Genomic DNA, 20,844 nt, shown 5'->3' with positions numbered 1-20,844 from the left:
TAAAATCAAGTAAATCCAAAGGATTTTTTTTCAGTGTATAACCATGACAAAAGAGATTCAGAACATATATTATTTCGCTATGGTTCTACTCTGACTGTGACCACAGCAGGGTTCCCCGGCAACACCTGTGGACCAGGGATATTAAATAGTCCTCTCAGCTGTGGCTTGTAAAAAAACAAACAAAAAAAAACTCACGATTTTAACTCTAAAAAACATTAAAGTATTTGATTTGATTATTTCTTTAGTAAGTGACCAAGTGACGCAAAGGCTTGAACTGTCTGCGGAGGACAACACTCAGTTTCACCAAGACCTCGGGTGGTCCATGACTTAAGAAGCTCTACATTCAGCATCACCCTCATGCTTTTTAGAGCTCATTTCTAACAGGTGACCATGAAAATACATAGGCATAGGTTTTACACTTACCAGGCAAATTAATATATTTTAGTAGTAAGTAAAGGATTAAAAAAAGGTGTCCATCCTTTGTGGGGGGAGCACCCCCCTTTTAGGGAGGTCATGGCATTTGCCTTGCTAGTCGTAGTACTATGTCAGTATTTATCAGGTCCATAAGACTACATGAAGGCAATTGCTTTTCAAATTCTTCTGTCTGTGACAACAAAGTAGAACATTTCCTCTTACGATGTCGATGTTGATGGGTGGTTTCTTCTGGATGAGCAGAGTTTGGATCCAGAACCACAGGACTGTAGGAGACCAGGTCCTTCATCTTGTTCGAGATGTTGAAGACCAGGTTGCCCAGATGTTTGGCCACATCTATCAGAGCTCCTGAGCCCAGCTGTGGATCATCCAGCAGGGGGCGCTGCTGGACTCTTTCCACTGCAGCCTTGTAGTTGTTGAGGAACGAGACGTCTTCAGCTCTCAGCTCGTCCTCTGTGTCTCTGACTGTGTGAGACAGAGCTGCTATCTCTCTGCTCAGAGCCTCAGTCTTCTCCTTCATCACCCGACTCTTCTGCTGCTCTTCCTCCCTCAGAGCTTTGATCCTGGCCTCCTCTTCCTCCTCTAGAAACTGATGAAGCTTCTTAAACTGCTCCTTGATCTGTCTCTCTGTGTGTTGGACCTGGAGCTTGATGTGTTCTGCTGTTTGATTACACTCCACGTTAAGTTGTTCAAAACCCTTTAACTTCTTCCTTAATGGCTCCAGAGTTTTCTCAACTTTCTCCTTCTGTTGTTGAGCAGCTTCATCAATGGGTCTGAATCTGTGGTTGTTGTGTTTTTCTGAATCTCTGCAGACAAGACACACTGGTTGCTGATGGTCCAGACAGAAGAGTTTGAGTTTCTCAGAGTGCAGACTGCAGAGAGACTCTGAGGATCTCTCTTCTCTCTCCTGTAAGAAGGTCTCACACAGGTTCTTCAACACTCGGTTTAAAGGAGGCTCTTCCTTTGAAGATCTTCTCTTACAAACTGGACACTCTCGTGTTGGTCTCTCTCTCCACCAGGACTTCAGACAGACTTTACAGAAGCTGTGGCTACAGGACAGCACAACTGGATCGCTGAAGACCTCTTGGCAGACCGTACAGCAGAGACCCTCCTCTAATCTGGAAGCCATTTTAGAGAAGCTGAAAACACAGCAGGTTGAAGCAGTAGTGTTGTAGTTTCTACCTCTTTCTCCTGTAGCTGGACCCACACAGATTAAATTTATTTTCGTCTGTAGGTGAATCTTATCATCTTATCTGTGATGCAAGGGTGTTTTTCTATCCAAAGTTCAAAAGTACATCTTCCAACACATCAAGAGGTAACTGATTAACAAGTGTTATCTCCTTTATAACCAATTCTGTGAATGGTGTGATGGAGGTTTTATTGGGAGTATTCCAGAACCTTGCGGAGGAAACATTTTCCTGTTATCTGAAAAAAATTCGACAGTCAAAATGAAAATAGCTCACAGAAGTGTCTGAGACGAGGTTTATCTTCTGAGTCGACGTTTTTATTTTAACTTCACCAAAACAAGTACAACAGCCGCATTCTCAGCTCCCATTCACAACACAAACTTCTAGTGCTCACTTCTCAGACTCCGGGACTGCCGCCCCCCCCCACTCTCTCCACCAACCACCGGCCTGCACGCTGACTGACATGACCTGCAGTCCAGTGTTTGACAGAAAGAGTTACGGGTGACAGGCGGACATGGCTTTTAACTGGGGCCGTTACACTACCCCCCCCCCACCACAAAGTTCCTCGCCCTCGAGGGACGCCCAGAACAATTATAGTCTGAACTCACATACATCTCAACAACACTATGCATGAAAAAAATTGCATAAGCAAGATTACTGAGCAAAGTCAACCATGTCATGTCTTCTCAGAGGGTTTCCCAAAAACAATCACCCATGCACAGGTAAGTACACAAATGAATACAGGCACGGTGTTAGAAAAAGTTTAACAAGTTTTATTTAGTCACAATAAAGCCATTTATTTATTTAAGTTACTTATCTTCGGTAAAAAACAATTATAGTTCTTTTTATTTCCAAAGAGCACAATATTAATCTGTACCACTGACTCAACTTAAGCCAGGATGAGAGAATAACTATCAGCTGAGGTCACTGCATAAAAAAATAAACAAAAAGAAAGAAAAGAAACCAAACAAAATATCTTATATACACAAACACTACAAACTCAAATCAACACAAAAGAAAACAAAACCCATAATGCTACATGCATAAATTTTGCAGGTCAAAGCTGTGCTACTTCCCACCCCCCACTAAGGAGTCGCGGTCAGTCAGTCTAGTCTGGTTGAAAAAAGCAACTGTCTGCTATCTCATTCCTAGAGAAGCACAGTAGCCTATACTTAAATTTGTTGCCGTTGCCGGTACCGGCGGTACCATTGCCATTGCCAGTAGCTGTGCTGTCACTGTCACCGTTGCCGATAGTGGTGGCAAGCAAAGCTCCAGAGCTCGAGCTCTGGAGGGGAGGCTGGTCGACCGTGCAGTCCAACACAGGGTGCTCGTGTGTACCTGAGAAGAGCAAGGAGACTGGGCTTGAGCTCGAGCTCTGGAGCTTAGCGGAGCTGTAGTGTACCAGGACCACGGAGTTCCTTACCGCACAGGAAAGTTAAAGCAGAAGTAAGCGATCCGGCCGTTTTGGCTAATGCTGCGTTCCAGGCCGGCTTTTGATACCGTAAATTACAGCTTCAAATCACAACTTACGACTTTGTAGCGTTCCAGGCAACCCACTCGTGTTTTTCCGACCTGTTTTACCGTTGAAAGTCACTATAACGGCCACTCGTAACTTCTGACCCGTGAACTCGTACCAGATCGAACTGGTACAACTTCACAGGTCGGAAAAACACGAGTTACGAGTTGCCTTGAACGCACCATAACAGTCCTCGTCCCTACGTCACCACATTCACGGCGTCCCTTGGCTGCACACACAGCCCTGCATGCCGTTCTCTCTCCTCATTGGATAAAAACTGTAGGATACGATAAATGTTTTCTCCTCGGCTCAGAGCAGAGCAGAGTGACTGACAGACCCGTGTTTCGGTCCAAACAATCTATGTAAGTGATTGCTGTCGGAAGATATAACTATTTAAGACTGAGTTTAGAAACATTGGCCTACAAAATGGGACACCCCTTCAACAATCACACACGTCATCATCAGTAGTCTCCACTGGCTTTTACGTAAGCAGATGGGACAAGCTTTTGCCAGAAATCCTGTATTCAAAACTGCTTGAACGTAAAATGTAAGTATGTAGTAGTATAGTATTGATAATAAATATGTGGTAAACATTGTTGAAGACTTCAGGGTTAAAAGAAACAACTTTACTGCTGGTGTTATGTGGGTATTAAACACAACTATCCTGTGTCTAAGGCTGTCTTTACAGTACACTACAAGGTTCAAGTGGCACAGATTGGATCTGTAACATGAATGTGTAAACGGGTGATACACATGAACGCATGATATTGGAAATTGTCAGATCTGATTTATGCCCCCGTTATATGGGTAAAAAAAATCTGATACAAATCAGATATCTGCCAATATGTCTGCAGTCTAAACAGACAGATCGGATATTCCCTGGCAATGCGAGTCGTACATCATCAATAATGCGTGGATAGTGCATATTGATGTCAGTGTGTGTTGCTTTCCTGCAGCTGACTTCATCTTCCGCTTTGGTAGCCAACCATGTCTACGCACACGGGCCCTTTTGCGTAAGCATGCAGATATCAGATATGGGTAATTTCAATAGAACATGTAAACAGACGAAAAAATTGGATATAGGCAACAAATCGAAATTGGGCATCAAGGCCTGTAATGTAAAGACAGCCTACAGGCGCATTCACATGGGGCACCAAAAAAGGCCAGCTGTGGCGTTTTGCATGCGTTTTTCAAAGCGCTTGGGAGGTCGCGTCTGCGGTTACTAAGCAACCACAAGTGCCTCTCACATTTTAGTAGTGTGCTTCAGCTTCGCTGTCACTTAACCAGGAATGAAGTAAATACAGAGCTGACCAGACTTCAAGCACAGTGAATCCCTCTCAGCGGCTTCACTGCTCGATCGGTCTGTCTGTCTGTCAGTTTGAATGGAGGACAAGTAATTTTTGGCTTTCTGAGAGACAGGAAATGGGGAGAGCGAACCAGGCCTGTTTATGGGGTGCCTGTTCTACCAAGTGAGCTATACAACTTGGTGCGATGAATTCTGTTTGAAGAAGCATGCCCCATCCCCTGTGATTCTGAGCAGAACCACTGATCATTTTCAAAATGTAGTAATGCTTGTGCTGGGGGCATCTGTATGTTGTAAAATGATGTATTGTCAAACTTTATTGGGTTTAGACTTATCAACAGGCCTGAATAATAAAACCCAACATGACCTGACCTGCAGGTGTTGAAGCACACACCCGACGTGGACAGACTCACTAGCATTAATTCTCGGCTCGAACCCAGCTCCCTCAAAAAATATAACAAATACAGATACTCAACATGTGTACTGCAAGGTACAATTAAAGAGAAGATATTGTTTGTGAATATGGGCTGCTGCACTCGGATATGGTGAAATAGACCATGGTTCCTCTTCTGACAAAAGAGAATTAGCTCAACTCTTGTTGAATGCACAACTCAAGGCATCCACCTCTGTGCTTTCCAAAGCCTCTTTAACCTCTGATCATATTTCACTTGTTCAGAGTCTGTGAGGTTCATGTGTTCCCAGTCTGAATCAAAGAGCACTTGGAGAAATCCAGATCAGTTTCAGACCTGCAGACCTTCAGCTACAATAATCCTCTCTGTGGAGTGTGACAACCTCTTTGTTCTTTATCCTGTGGAAGTGTGTGAATCGAACAGCCCCCCTCACTCCGAAGGCTTTCATAGATAACATGACACACTCACCACCCAGCTCTCCGCATATAATTGCAAAGGTTTAACACAAAAGCCAGATGAAGTGATGGAGCGAATGAAACAGAGATAAGGTGTTTCTTGCAGATGAAGGTAACGACAGGGAGGAGAGCACCTCCCTGTTTCACTGTCTGACAAATTAGTGTTTTCATGTGTGAATAAAAATAAAAATGAAGAGCAAGATATTATCACAGAGTCATAATGAAGATCCTTGCAGTTTGACTCTGACACTAGTGAAGTGTCAAGTCAAATGGGGGGGCAGAGAGGGGTCAAGACATGCAGGAAAGGGACAGCAGCCTCAACACATGGCGCGGCTGCTCTACCAACTGAGCTAAACACCGCCCCTTGAAGTACAGCAACTTAAGTTCTTCTTTACTATTAAGGGGATTATAACTTGTGTGAGTAATAAACATTTAAGTATATAAGTTATTGTTTATTTAAATCAAATGGGTAATTTTGATGTTCAAAGGGTAAATCTTTGTAAAACCAAAACTTAAAGTAAATTCCCCTTTGCCCTTGTTACTCAGCTGATGGACATATGATCAGTCAGTCAGTCTGTGATAATTACCCTCATAAAGCTTGTCCCTGCTGTTGTGGTCCAGCCAAAACAAGGATTTAAAAAAAACCCAGCAGTCGCACAAAAGACTCCTTAAGTGAAACAATACATTCTCATGATGTTAAAACATATCTCCCCAACAACTCCACTCACGACTGAGACTAAGAAACATTAGCATCCATGTGTAGCTACATGACACATAAAACTCAGAGATGAGAGAGTGAGAAGTTCAACTGTATAAACCACGTACTGCTGATTTAGCTTTACTGTCTGCATAATGCATGAGAGAGACTTGAGGCAGTGCGCTCAGTGAGGCAGAAAGACGTAACTTTCAGGTAATGCCAAGGTTAAGGAATGGTTTGGTCCACATAGGAGGTGTCTGAATTTGTAAAATAAAACAGTCCTCTAGGCATGAATATTGTAAATGTATTGAATAGTGTATAATTATGTGTTTCAATCCCCAAACTATTTTTTCTGAAGTTTCAATCAATATTCTGTCAATAGCCTGTCATTGATTTCTCCAAAAATTCAATGAGGACATAAACACAAAATGACTTCCTCTAATGAACATTGTTGGACCAGGACCAATTCATCATTGCTGTACACATACACTACCAGCTCACCACTGTAAATTCAGTGTGTTATTGTGTATTGATGACAGTCCAAATCACACTCTGAGTAAAGACGGAAATATGAATAATTAAGGAGATATAATCCTGTTTCAGTTTCCCTACAGTTTCGACACATGATGCAATCTGGATGTCATCCCTCTGCCCGTTCACATCCTGTCCAAAGATACAGGTCCTGTCCTTGTCCTCAACTCTGCCTATAACACACACTCTACCAGAGCTCATACTGACTGAATCCTCCCAGCTGATTGTGCCTTGTGTGTGGATCACAGACTCTCTGAGAGACAATGATTTTACTATGACACCGTGCTCGTGTAAATTTGATGTTAGTGCCAATTACACTGCTTCATTTGAATAAATAACTTGAATCACAATAATTAGTTCAACCTTTAACTTTCATGCTGAGCAAAAACATTCAACTAAACCAAATATCTGGCAAAATGACCACAAACAATTACATTTTGAGAACGAGAATCACTGTGTCATGGTCATCTGCTTCCAACTTCAGTGTCAGGTTACATCCCTGTTTATTCTTAGTCATATAAGATATCAACCAATTTTATGAAATTCTAATGGTACTTGCAGTGTGAAGTCTTGAGTAATGGTGTGTATTGTGACCTTTAACCCTTAGCCAAAAACAATCTAATCACTTCATTCCTGTTTTCTCTTGCCGCCTGCCTCTTTCATGCCATTAGGGTTCTGATATTTTTTCTGCCTCTTACGACAAGCAGCTGAAAATGGCAGCATGTTTGTTACAAACACACTGTCCCTGCATATCCTTGTCTTATTTGAGGAAGCAGTTGTCTGTATCTCCCTTTAACCTCCCCTCAATATTTCCCGAAGCTGTGAGACAGTTAACAAGCTTGGGAAGAAAAAAATGTAGCACCCCATGTCTTTTCTATATTGTCATAGAAAAAACAACATCTGGTGTTGGAGAGCAGCAGTTTGTGGAGTTCACAGCAGTGGTTATAGTTGAGAAAGAAAGTTCTTTATTTTCTTTGTGTAGCCTAGTTTGTGACGGAGCACTTTTATCAATAGATAATAAAAAGAAATCTTTTTGGCCCTATCTCTCTCTCTCTCTCTCTCTGAACCTGTATAACCTCACAGCAAACTGCACTTCAGCGGGAAAATGGTTTCTGTCTGAGTTCAGGGACTCTGAACCGTGTATATACATTTGCTTTGTAGAATAACTGTGAAAGATGCGAGTTAGCAGAATCTGTAGACGGAAGAATTAAGGAAAAAAAAAAGCTCTCCGCACTGACCTTTATTTCAGCGTGTTAAATGAGGAGCTGTTTGTTCTTTTTTCATCCATATTGTTTCATCTTTGCTTTGATATGCACTGTTTGATTTTGTGCTTCATGATCTCCATCTCCTCTTCACTTTGGATGTTTTTTTTTTTTTTTTGTGATTTTTGTATCACCAAAAACCTTTTGTGATATATAAACAAGTTATATTCACTGGAGGCGACAGTAGTTTCAAAACAAAGCCCATGTGGAATTAAAGATGCAACACTTTCTCAAGCATGAAATTGTATCTGAGGGAGCTGAATTAAAGACTCAGGGCAGGAAACCTTTCAGGCAACAATCTGCTGTGGCTGCTGAATCACACTGAACAAAGTGGGAGGAATAGCTTTAAGTAACTGGTAGTTAACTGGAAAATGTTAATGCATTTGCAGCAATAATATACATTTTAGGAGAAACAAACAATCAAACGAAAAAAAACAAAAAAAACAAAATCCAAACCAACAATGTGCACACTCGCGGTAAAAAATACAGTACCTCAAGAAATAATAGCGTAGTCTGATTAAAACACTAAAGGAACCATCCATCATGAATGCAAGGCAGATTTGAGTTACACTTCTGTAAATCTCATGTAGAAATATTTAATATAATTATTTTATTACATCTGTTTATTCAAGAAAATGTGCTCAGATATTTATAATTATATATGACACATAGTAAATGTGGTCAGAAATGACCCTGTCTCGCTCCTGTGTTTCCCTGTCAGCACTCACCCAGCTGGGAGGAGGAGGAGGAGGCCACTGCCACCGCCTTGCTAGGACCCTGTTTCATAGTCAGAACATGTGGATGGAGGAGATCAAAGCCTGGACCTGAACACATCGGCTGGTGTTCGCCCCTCTCCCCTCTGCCCCCCTCCCCGTTACCACGGCTCAGTGTGGTGCCTTATCTGGGCCGAGCAGGGAAAAGTGGGTTCCTCCTTGTGGACTGCAGCCTGAGCTATGCAGGAAAATACAGCAGCAGTTATCAGCTGCATCAGGAAGGTTCAGCAGCAGGAGCAGCTCACAGAAGTGGTCCAATACAAAACTTATAGACAGTGTACTATACGGTGGAAATCACAACCACAAGACATGAACAGAGGGAATACACTTTGGTGAAAAGAGTTGTAGTCTGAAGGTATGTGAGGATATACTGTACAATGATGCATATGTATGTCTTTAATTTTACATGTAAGATACAGTGACAAATCAGTTTAATATTTTGAATTTTTTGGAAGAAGATTAGCTCAGATGTATCACTAAGAATTAACAGAACAACAGAGTTTTGATTAGAAATACTAGTCTCCAATCTTGCTTGAGGTTCCTGAAGACAATTTACCTTTCAATCAAAAGGCTTCCTCAGTTCTAGACATTCAAAGGTCCCCTGATTTATTTTCACTGGTGTTATAGGCTATATTTATGGTGTCAACCACCAAAAACCATCAAAGTATTTTTTACATCTCCTCTATCAAGCTCTCGGGAGCTTGAGTCTTTTTTTCTTTTCTTTCTTATATCTGATATAAGATTCACCTGAATTTTTTATTTGGCCCAGACAAATTCTACCATAAATACAGTCAACCCCTTGAATTTGAATGCTAATATTCATTATTATCTTGTAATTAGAGTCTGTACAGCAGTGTGTGCAGTCCTATGTCATCACTCTCAGTCACTGTACATCCTGCACACTGAAACATACTGTAGTAGTTATTATTTATAATGTTGCACTATAGTTTCATAGCTTTGTTGCACTATACCTACATTGTCTGAACCATCTACCACTGTTATTTAATTCTTTTTGGTATCTTTTATTATCTCAAAAATGATTTAATCCACTCTCACTGATATCAACATGGGGGAAAATGCCTGTTATAAACAGATTTTATCTTTTGATAAAGTCATAATAAGGCTGATGATAAAATACTGAAACTGCTTTATGAAAAACTGTCATGACTGTTGGATCAGATTGATTTATGCCATTTTTCCACTGCATCACACAAATACAATGCAACATTTCTTTTAATGACCTGACATAACACCAAAAAGTGATAATACAAAACACAAGACACTTAGTTGGTCAAATAGGATCAACACTTCTGCAAAATCAAATTCTCTGAGACAGAAAGTTCTGAATAAACCTGCTATTTTCGTAACAGCCAAGTGACTGTGCTTAGTGTAGCCTGTTACATGGCTGTTATTCATTATTCTTTAGGCTTAAAGAATGACAACCAGCAAACCCCACTATAGTCAATGCATGTACCGTGGATGTCTGACTGTGTGGTATCCCTTTGATATTCTCCATGCTGCATTGTTAGGGCACTATTATCTGCACTGGAAGAAGTACCATTGAACAAATCCAAGTCTGCACCAAACAGTGCATATTTAGACGTTCACAAAAAGAAGACAGCAACACTAATGAGCACACTCACATCTTAGGAGAACAAGAGAAAACTGGGCGAGGATAATTAAAGGGGAACTATGCAAGATTTCTACCTTAATTAAACAGCTTCTGAGTAATTGCAATGGTTGAATGACTTGTTACGGGGAGAATGGAAGCTCTTTGCTTTCTCCCTAAAGTCTCTTGGCTGAAAACCAACCTTGCCAGATCCCAGATCCCGTCTCGCAAGAAACATGGACTGCTTTACGGCACTACAATATGGAGCTAGAACGGTCTCATAATGAATAAATGCACACAGAAATTCATAAATGCACAACAAAGTTTCACAAATGTATTTGGGGATTTGTATATACATGTGACTCGAAACACAAATACATTTTCAATGCACACACAAATATGTTTCATTTCATATGTAAGTAAAAAATATCCACATATAAAAAGTAAGATTCATAAACATATTTCCAATGCACACACAAATCTAAAAAATAATCACAAATACATGAATGTTAAAGTATTTGCAATCTTCATCAAATACGCATTTGGGGCTTGTTACATTCATATATGAACTGTTGGACCTGTATTTACAAAGTGCTTTTAATTTGTAAACCTCCCTGCATTTGTGTGTGAAACTTTTGAGACTCCCCTGACGTGACTCTGATCCACAAATGCGTTTTTTCTAAGAGGAGGTTGTCTGTAGCCAATCAGATGTCTCCCTCCTTTACAGCCAATCACGTGAGTGTCTCCCCCCACGAGGGGTGTTTATGTCATTAAAACGCGCACCGCAGGCAGGCAGGCAGCCCGTGCTGTTTAAACGAGAGGCTGGAAGCTAGCCGGACGGCGCCGCTTGGAGACGAAAGATGGCCTCTGGCAGTTCAAGTGTAAGTAAAAAGTACTAATTTCTTGTGAATCTTTTACATAAGTCATATTCCAGAAATATGAATGACTGTTTAGCATGAATCGTGACGTTAAATCAGGTCTGAAACATGTTTTCAGTGACAGAAAGTAAAATAAAATTACTTTCCCGTGTGTTCTCCTGTGTGTTTTGACTGGAGAACATGAGACTGTCACCGTCCCAGACAAGTTAATTTTAGAGTTAATGTGAATAACCGATTCACTTTGCTACACACGGCTAACGTTAGCTCGCCGTTAGCTCCGTGTTAGCTGGCGGTTAGCTCCGTGTTAGCCATGTTAACCGTAGCTCGTCTCCGACTTTTACCGACCGAGATAAATACGGTTTAACATTTAACAACCACGGCGTCATGTTGGCAGTGATCGGTAGGATCGGTCTCAAGCCCCCAGGTTTATCCATGAACTTACTATCTTGCTGGTGTCATACTGTACTGATAAATACCAATTATGGGGTGTCAACATCTACACGTGTAAACGGATACACGGATAACAAATCATAACCGTTTAGAAAAATCAATAATCGATTACACGCCTTTTTTCCCTCCTCCTCCTTCATTTCTCACCAATATAGTATTTTTAGGGGTGATAACGTTGCCTGAAAGCTTCAGATAATAATGGAACTGCGTGTCAATCCCCCCTCACTTTATCTCCGCGTAGCCTACCCGTCTCTCTCCAGCTGACCTTTCAAAATAAAGGCAGAGGGGAAAAAAACACAGACTCCTCCGGTTTGTACTGCGAAGGAGGCATAGCTAGTTCATGTTCATGTTCCAGCTTAACAAAACCTCTAGCCCGCGGTCCCCCCAGAGTTAACACGGTACTACGAAGTTTATCAACTTGCTCCTGACGCTCGGCTCAGCAGCTGAGCAGCGTCTTCCCTCAGCTGAACATCTGCAGGCGGAGACGCTCAGAGAGAAAGTCAACAGCAGCGGATCAGCGCATCCAGTTCCACTAGACTTTCAAAGTAAATGACGCCAGCTGTAAATGAGTTACATAGTTAAACAGCTGCGCTTTTATAGCCGATTTTATTATAAACTCTGAATATAACCTGGTCGGGACCAGGTTATGAGCTAAGCATTTACCATGGTGATCTAGCCGGGTTAAACGAGAGACACCTTTGTAGAGCCTGGCTTTAGACTCAACCTCGCTAACCCACTAAACTGGCTTCACCCCTCCGTCTCCTCTCTATCTCCGGTTACACGTGTAGAAAAAATTGTAAACGTTGACACCCCTAATACCAAGAGGTGGGGGTTTGTCATTTACTGCTGTGAATTCACACACAAATGGCTTAAACTGAAGCAGACAGTCCTGCACCTCTCAACAATGTTTTAATTTAAGTTCTTGTGTTTTTCTGTGATTCTAAGGAGCCACTGTGAGAGCTGAGTGACCGGTGCCAACAGAAGGAGGACATCATGTGTGGAGCTGCTATGATGATGAAACCAGAAAACCTCTGATGAGAGAACAGACCAACTGTTTTATTATTCTATGTCCACATTTGACCTCACACTTTTTAGGGTGAACTTAAAATTGACAGTGAAGATTTGGAAGCAGCTATTTTCATAGTCCAGTTAATACAAATGCTTTATTCAGTCCATGGTTGTTATCATTGAACATGTAATAATAAAGAAAGTTACTGTGATTAAACTGTAGTATTTCTTTTACATATTTACCATAACCTCATGGTCAATGTAATGTGACACTTAGGTGAATTATTGTTTTCAGTATCATAGATTAGTTGACAAGAAACATAAGGAAAGCACAAGCTCTGATATTCATCTCTGGATGCTTTATTATTTCAAGGAGGGTAACAAGATTAAACATTTGTATTTTTCTTGTGTGTAGTGAAAGCATACATAGAAATAGTCCTGGAATTTATTATTGATTACAGCAGTGTGTCGTGGTGTTCATGTTACTGTACAGATCTGGCCCATTAAAAATCAGTGAAGCAAATCTTAGTAAATTAATTTCATGTTTAAACTGCACTAGTAATTTTAGCATTTCACAGCATTGAAAACGTTTTATAAGCTGTGGATGATGTAAAGGTGAGCCATACTGTCAACAGACAAGCTTGTATTGTATTAGCTGAATTTCCAGTGCAACATCATTTTGGTAACCTGCAAAAGATATGTGCATATACAAATATATATATATAATAGGAATGTAAAATAATAGCTAATAGCTGGGTGAATGCAGTGTAACGTGGAGCTCCAGTAGCCGATCATCGGTGATTCAGGCAGCAGGTGAGGTAACATCGAGTCCAGGAGCCGTCACCCACCAGTCTCAGTCCATGACAGTTTCTGTGTTGCAGCTTTACAGTTTGAGACAAGACAGAAACTTAAGTCTCCGGTTCTGTAAAACAATTTAAAACACTATCAAAATATGTTTCACAGCTTCACATTAGCTTATTAGCCTAATGCTAACATTGGCTACAATAATATGACATTACTCCTTATGGGATAATCGTGTAGTTCAAACATGGACATAATAAGATTCTGAGATTACTGTAACGTATTTATAAAGTTTACCTCGAGTTGTAGATGCTAACGGTGTAAGCAGCAGCCTAGCTGCTCTGCACATCGTTGAGCCTGAAGCTAGGGTTAGCCTCTCGTCCAAACAGCACGGGCTGCCTGCCTGCGGTGCGCGTTTTAATGACATAAACACCCCTCGTGGGGGGAGACCTAATACATCCATGGGGGAGACACTCACGTGATTGGCTGTAAAGGAGGGAGACATCTGATTGGCTACAGACAACCTCCTCTTAGAAAAAACGCATTTGTGGATCAGAGTCACGTCAGGGGAGTCTCAAAAGTTTCACACACAAATGCAGGGAGGTTTACAAATTAAAAGCACTTTGTAAATACAGGTCCAACAGTTCATATATGAATGTAACAAGCCCCAAATGCGTATTTGATGAAGATTGCAAATACTTTAACATTCATGTATTTGTGATTATTTTTTAGATTTGTGTGTGCATTGGAAATATGTTTATGAATCTTACTTTTTATATGTGGATATTTTTTACTTACATATGAAATGAAACATATTTGTGTGTGCATTGAAAATGTATTTGTGTTTCGAGTCACATGTATATACAAATCCCCAAATACATTTGTGAAACTTTGTTGTGCATTTATGAATTTCTGTGTGCATTTATTCATTATGAGACTGTTCTAGCTCCATACTACAACACCCTCCATAATCCGTAATCTATATGATTGTTACCCAACTCGGTAGACATCACTTGACAGATTGCCTTCTCTCCGGCTTTGTTGAAAACAAATGCAGGGGGGAAGGGAGGAGGGTTAGCTGTGAGTTTTTATGACAGTGGAAATATGCACTCTGAAACTGTAGGAGGAGCTCCATAGAGAAAAAAAAAGCAACCAAACAGCGAAAAAGACCGGATTTGCATAGTTCCCCTATCTTCCTTATCTCTGGCAGGTGTTTCCTGGCAGAAGCCTGTCCTGACACTGTGACCCACTTCTGCACCTTTGTGTTTTCCATTTGGAGGGACAACTCATGTGACAATCATGTGATGCCCTCCTTTGGTGAGTAATGCACCTGTCCTTCGGCTGCAGGAAATCTTGAGAAAGCTATGTCATGTTTCTTGTTTGTCACAAAAATACACAATGCTCATCTCCTCAGCACCTCTTTAGCACCTATTCAAGGAGAAACCTGCTGGCATTTTAGAATGGCACACAATGAAAGGAGGTCTGTCAACAATGCAGCCATCAGCACTGTTCAGCCAACAATACACCACCACGACACAGAGTTGGTTGTTTAAATATTAATGTACTGTAAGAGAGGTCACATTCAAATCTTCCTTTCACAAGCTATCCAATCTATCCATCAGTGTCTCCTATTCATTCATGACCTCGTAAATCTAATGCTTAAATCCAGGCAAAAAAAGCAAAACAAAATTAAGAAAAACAGAAGGAATTCCACAAAAACAGAAGAAACAATGAATTACAATCTACGAATAACATAATAATAGACACAGTGACGGATTATAAGATTAAGGCTAACATTTTTCATCAACCAAAATTCAGAAGTAGATATGGATGATTTTTGAGACCCGTTACTGTTGATAAAGAGCCATAATACATGTAGAAAGCCTACACCTTGTCAATCGCCTCACACAAAATGCAACATAACACTAATGAAATCCATCCAGCTCCTTTTAATAGAAGCTACATGCACTCTTTGGGATTTTGTTTCAACTGGTAATCAGTTGCTGCACATACCAAGATGATACAAGATGAAGCTCATTCAGGTTGTGGATGTGCTGTTAGCACCAGAACTAACAAACAGGGAAAGGATCAGAGGGAATACAGTTCATTAATTTATTAAGCAGCAAGAAAACAAAGGCTCACAAAATGGTAGGGTAGCCTGGGGTCCAAAACTGTCAGTCTGAACCAGGCAAAAAAAAACCAGAGACCAGGTTATAAGGTCAAAGGTCATCATGAGATCAGGCCAAACACAGTCAGTACATTTACATGACACTTGAAAAAACCTTTATCCGACTATAACAGGACACATAAAGTGCATGAAAACACCTTAGTCCGACTGAAATCGGAGTTGGAGAACTCCGATTAAGACACCCAGATAATGCGATTGGAATTTGATTTTCTCTGTCATGTATACACCTTAGTCGGAGTATAACTGGACAATTCATGTGCGCATGCTCAACAACAGTAAAGACGGCACCAAGTGGAGCAGAGAAGCCGCCCGAACCCGGCAAAGTAAAGAAAAAAACTCAACAACAGCGCTGATTCAATGCATTTCACACAGCGCGACCAGCAAGAGTGTTTTATTTAAAAAAAAAAAAAAGAGAGAGAGAGAGAGGGGAAAAAAGGAAGCCCGTATCCTATTTTCAGCGCGCATCCAGCCCAGACTGGCGCGTCTGGTCGGGAACTGCAGTTTTTTTGAGAACTCTGATTAACCCGCTGAAACAACCGGTGACGCCGCATGCGGGGGCAGACCCCATCAGTTATTCGGTTTTCTCAGTTGCATGTAAATTGAGACAAGGACAGAAGTCCGACTTGACGCCAAAATCGAATTTTAAGCAAAGCTCGATTAAGCTCTGCATGTAAAAGTACTGAGTGTCAGGACACAAAACACAGTAACTTAGTTATCATTAAACCAAGACTGAAAATACACAGGCGTTTTAAAAACCAAGCCTATTTTCTAGGCCTTTTCTCGAAAATTTAATATCCATAATAAAAATGAGTATATCTCTGCAACCACAAGGTCTATTTGAATACTTTTGGTGTCATAGTAGAGGGGGGAAAAAAAGAGAAATTGCTGAGATGTGTAAGTTTTAGTATGTGTTACTGGTTAAGAGTAAATGAAGATGACACACAGCAAAAATTAAATAAATTTAATGTTCACCCCCCTCAAAAAAAAACATATTTTGGATGAGTGTCCTTCAGAATGATGCTGCTAAACCTCTATCAATTGTACAATTTATGAACACTATCTCTGCAGTGGTTGACTCTGATAAAGTGAAGCAGTACAAAATTATTGAGATTTTACTACAAGATATTCAGGTGAGCTTTCCAAAATGTCCATTTTTGGCACAGCTTGAAACCACCTGCCACTATAAACCATTGTTTAATCTTTATTTTCACACCATAAACTGTGTGTGCAAAAACAGAAAAATAATCAACCGGGACTAAATAACAACTACTTTCCAGGCCCTCTGTGTCCCTCTGCGTAAATCTGCACTGAGAGCAGCTTATTTGGGTGCAGTTACGCCAGGCTCTATCTCTGCAGCGGATTGGTTGATTTGAGTGATTGACAGCTCATTCGAACCATTAGAGCCAATAGAATGAGGCTATACCCACGTTGATGTGATTGACAGCACTGGCAGCCATGAGCCAATCAGAATCAGCAGAATCCTGAAATGTGTGACGTGCAGGCTGTTGTGTGCAGCGCTCGCAAAGGTTCCCCGGCTCCTAATGCCCGTCCGGACAGATGTAACACCGGTCAAAGTTCAAACTGGAAATATTGTGGATTTACTCATAAAACAAACTTTTCACGGCAAAACAGCAAAGGTAAGAGGAAATTTACAACCATGTTTTGGCCAAGCAGTGTCTGTGTTTGCTCGACTTTGCTCGTTGTTGTCTTCTCTCTCTGCCGTGCTTCTGTGTAGCTGTGAGTGCTATGTGTCGTTTGTTTCATATGAACGGTAGCTGATGTGTTTTGCATAATATACAGTAGTACAGTATACTAGCCAGAAATGTGGCGACTGGGTCCACACAGAGGTCCTTCATGAAGTTTGATGTTTAGTTGTTTTTGTTGTAGTCAGCCAGTTTCTGCTGTTTAATTTGATGTAAAATATGACTATATTCTTTAATAATTAGTGCAGTAGAGGGGGGTGCGTGGGGTTTAGCAGGTTTAACCAATGAAATACAAAAGGGCATGGAGAAAAATCACCACAGACAGATAAATAAAGTAATTTCAAAATAAAAGAGAAAAAACAAAATAGAGTCCAGACAGGAGGTTCATGAAGAGGAGCATCGGGATATTGTCAACACTCAAAATAAAAGTGGATGCAGTTTAACACATTCTGCTAAGATGATGATGGGTCACTTAGTGGGTGAGATGGAGCAGATCACCATGGTAACCAGTGCTGCAGACTTATATTTTATTGGATGATGTACATTTGATCAAAAGGAATAATTAGCCAGGGGGCATAGACAGGAATAATAGAACAACAAAACACACTGAATAAACAGAGCAAAAAGATCAACATGAAATCAATATAAATTACCTTAGATTTTTAGAGAAAGTTGTAAAAAAGGCTAAAAACTTTGAAAACTTAACTGAGTTAAAGTATATTTTCAGTAAACATAAGCAGGAGGAGGCTATTCGCTGCATTGGCACTTTTCTATGTATAATTTAATCAATAAAACAACATGAAAACAATGTGATTTCACAGTTCCTTTGGACAGGCTAACTGCAGAAGATCACAATTAAACCAATTAGATCAACAGAAACATAGAAGTCATAAGCTCCTACAGGATCCTGACAGGGACAAAAGTACTGCCTTGTAATAGAGTGACAGGTAATAGAGTGGAATAGAGACACTTAAACACTTCCTCTACCTCTTATTGACCACTTCAGGCTCAAACACAATTGTATTACGACCTCTGCCAGTTGCTAATCCCCAGGTCCAACTAGGAATCAATGGGTCCAACAATAAAGTCCTATAGGGTGTCAATATGCTAATTGGAAGCAAGATGCGAACACAAATGCCACATTACCAAACTCATCCCTCTGTTCCTGTTATGACTACCATAGCAACTGAATTGGTCATAATAAGCTGATGCCACACACACGGCTTGGTTTTTACTGGACAGTCTGGAAACACCAACAGAAGAAGTCTAAAATAATTAAAGAACAGTCAAGTCTGGACATAAAAGAGTCAGAGAGTAGTGGCATGCAGTTGCACTCTTGGTAAGATGTACTGTACGTGAGACTAAATGGAAAGCAGTGATAACTCTGTGTAGCAGGGGTATATCTGTTGTTTCCATCAGATCTCTGTGTTTGACACATGTGAGAGAAATAAGAAGTGTAAAGGTGTGATTCCCTTGAAATCCCGGGGCCCTGCTGTGTGTACAAGTCTTTTTTTAGCCCTTATTGTGTCTTATTGAACTCTAATAGATACACACCTCAACCAGCGCTGCTCTCCTTCAGTGCTGCTGCATCATGTCATGTTTCGTGGTCCATCAGCAGTGTTTGCCCAGGCTGGATTGACAGGCTCGTGGTGACCGCTGTTTTCCCAGCGGGCCGAGCGTTATCAGGCGGTGAGTTCTTGCTGAAGTCAGTGGAGTCGCTCTGTCACTTTAACATCGACTGGAACAGAGTTGCCTCTCCTGGAGGGATTGCTGCATGTCTATCAGAACAGGAGCTATGTGTGACACACACACACAAAACACACACAAACACGACAACTCCCTAAGACCATTTCTTCGTTCTTTCCAAGATCCACCCCATTAGGCCCTCATGAAATACCGCCTAAATGGCAACAGGTCCTTTGCTGTCATGGTTACAATTATAAACATATTCTTAAGGCTAAGGATTGTTTTGATTTTGTTATGTTTGGGTTTGGGAAAATACCGTGGTTTTGTTCAAAACTTCTCCGTACAAACGTGTTGCCATGGTCACAATAGTTAAAGTGCTAATATGGTTGTGGAAAGATTTCAAACAGAGAGAAAAAATCACACTTCTGTGATTTTTGTCAACCAATCCATCCACCACAGACTGTTGTTTTTTAGACTACAGCAAACTCTCTGCTCTTGTCATGACTGCTAAGGAGAAGACAACATAATGGGTTGTGATAAGCTACATATGAGCTGTGGGCTTGTTTTTATGAGACAGCCCCAGAATAACCTTCAAGTTCATAAAATACCCACAAGTTCTTTAAAAAAAAATGTTTTTCCATGTAATTATATTCATATAGAGATAATTACAAATATAAAAATACAGTTATTATAAAAGACACATTTTTTGTACACAAACACACAATGTATATGTAGATACACAAAGAGAACAAGAGTTTATGCAGGAAGCTACAATCTTTTCGAATCATAAAATGACAATGATAAACTGTGTGTGCAGTGAGTGTTCTCATATTGTTCTGTGTGGATATATTTAAAATTAACTAAACATACACACACATGTTTTATTTTATTGTTATTTTTTTAAGAAGTGTAATATCTGATCATTCCACTTGTAGGGGACCTGGTTGGTTTTTCCCTCCAGCTCAGTCACACATGAAATAACCCATGATGATGAGCCTGTTAAACTTCTGTCCTCCTTTACCCTTGATACTGTATATGCAAATGCATCCATGATTTTCTCTTCGCAATGGATGGCTGGGAAAGTAGAACTTGCCCTTTTCTTGCCTGAGTAATGTTGTTCTGATTCACTGACATAACTTTACCCTGAAACTTTTCCCCTTCAAAGAACATTGGAGCATTTTTTCCTATTTGCCCTTATCAGCGCTAAATATCAGAGCGAAGGTTGGCAGAAAAATTGAGTGAAGATCCTGCATGTTTTTGATGTGAGTTCTGCCAAAGTTTCCATTTTTTGTGGGGGCAACAAAGTTACAAAACAGAGTGGGTGTGAAAGGGAAATCAGGACAAAGAAGAAATGCACTGGGATCAGCCAGCTTTCATGGAGTCTAGTTTACAGTAATATGGGGGTTGGAGACACACTCGATCATCCAGCAGAGGGAAGTCTGTTGTGTGCAAGCAGCAGATTAAAAAGTGGGGTCGACGGTCACAGGAATGGTCAACACAAGAGGAGGTGTAAAGCAAAATTAGAGGAAAGATTAGACACTACAAAATAAAACAGTAAGTGAAAGACAAATATGAATAAAGCTAAATGGGACATGCCAACATGTGTGACCAACTTCACCAATTCATTAAATTGAGAGTCTCCTTTGTTTTCTATAGAGGGCTTGATTGAAAAGCATTCTTAAATTTGAAACAAACTATCCCTCAGGCATCAAAAATCACAATTAATCCTTAATCATAGGCTTTAGTTACTGTTGAAATACGGTTTGTCCACCCTCTGTAACTCTACTACTGTGATTTTGACAATCATTGCTTTTGATTCATTTGTCAGTAAGTAAGTAAGCAAGTACTTTGTGAACTCTGTATAAAAAGCAATAGATAATTGTAGTAAACAACATAAAAAAAAGCAAAAATGTTAAGTATAGCTGGAGGTTGTGAATATCATTAAGGCTGCCACT

General features: G+C 40.5%; 1 protein-coding gene across 1 annotated transcript; it reads right to left on the bottom strand.

Moving 5' to 3' along the window:
- Window positions 1-447: 447 nt before the first annotated feature.
- Window positions 448-1,622, bottom strand: LOC146987565 (E3 ubiquitin-protein ligase TRIM35-like). The gene has a single exon (XM_085778056.1). The coding sequence runs from the start codon at window positions 1,559-1,561 to the stop codon at window positions 512-514; it is 1,050 nt and encodes a 349-aa protein (XP_085634182.1). The 5' UTR covers window positions 1,562-1,622; the 3' UTR covers window positions 448-511.
- Between the last annotated feature and the right edge of the window lie 19,222 nt (window positions 1,623-20,844).

The sequence above is a fragment of the Trachurus japonicus genome, chromosome 5 (genome assembly GCF_045865225.1).
Source record: "Trachurus japonicus isolate A0001 chromosome 5, Traja_1.0".
Classification (NCBI taxonomy): Eukaryota; Metazoa; Chordata; class Actinopteri; order Carangiformes; family Carangidae; genus Trachurus; species Trachurus japonicus.
The sequence above is the reverse complement of the archived record's forward strand: the minus strand, read 5'-3'. Positions and strand labels throughout refer to the sequence as shown.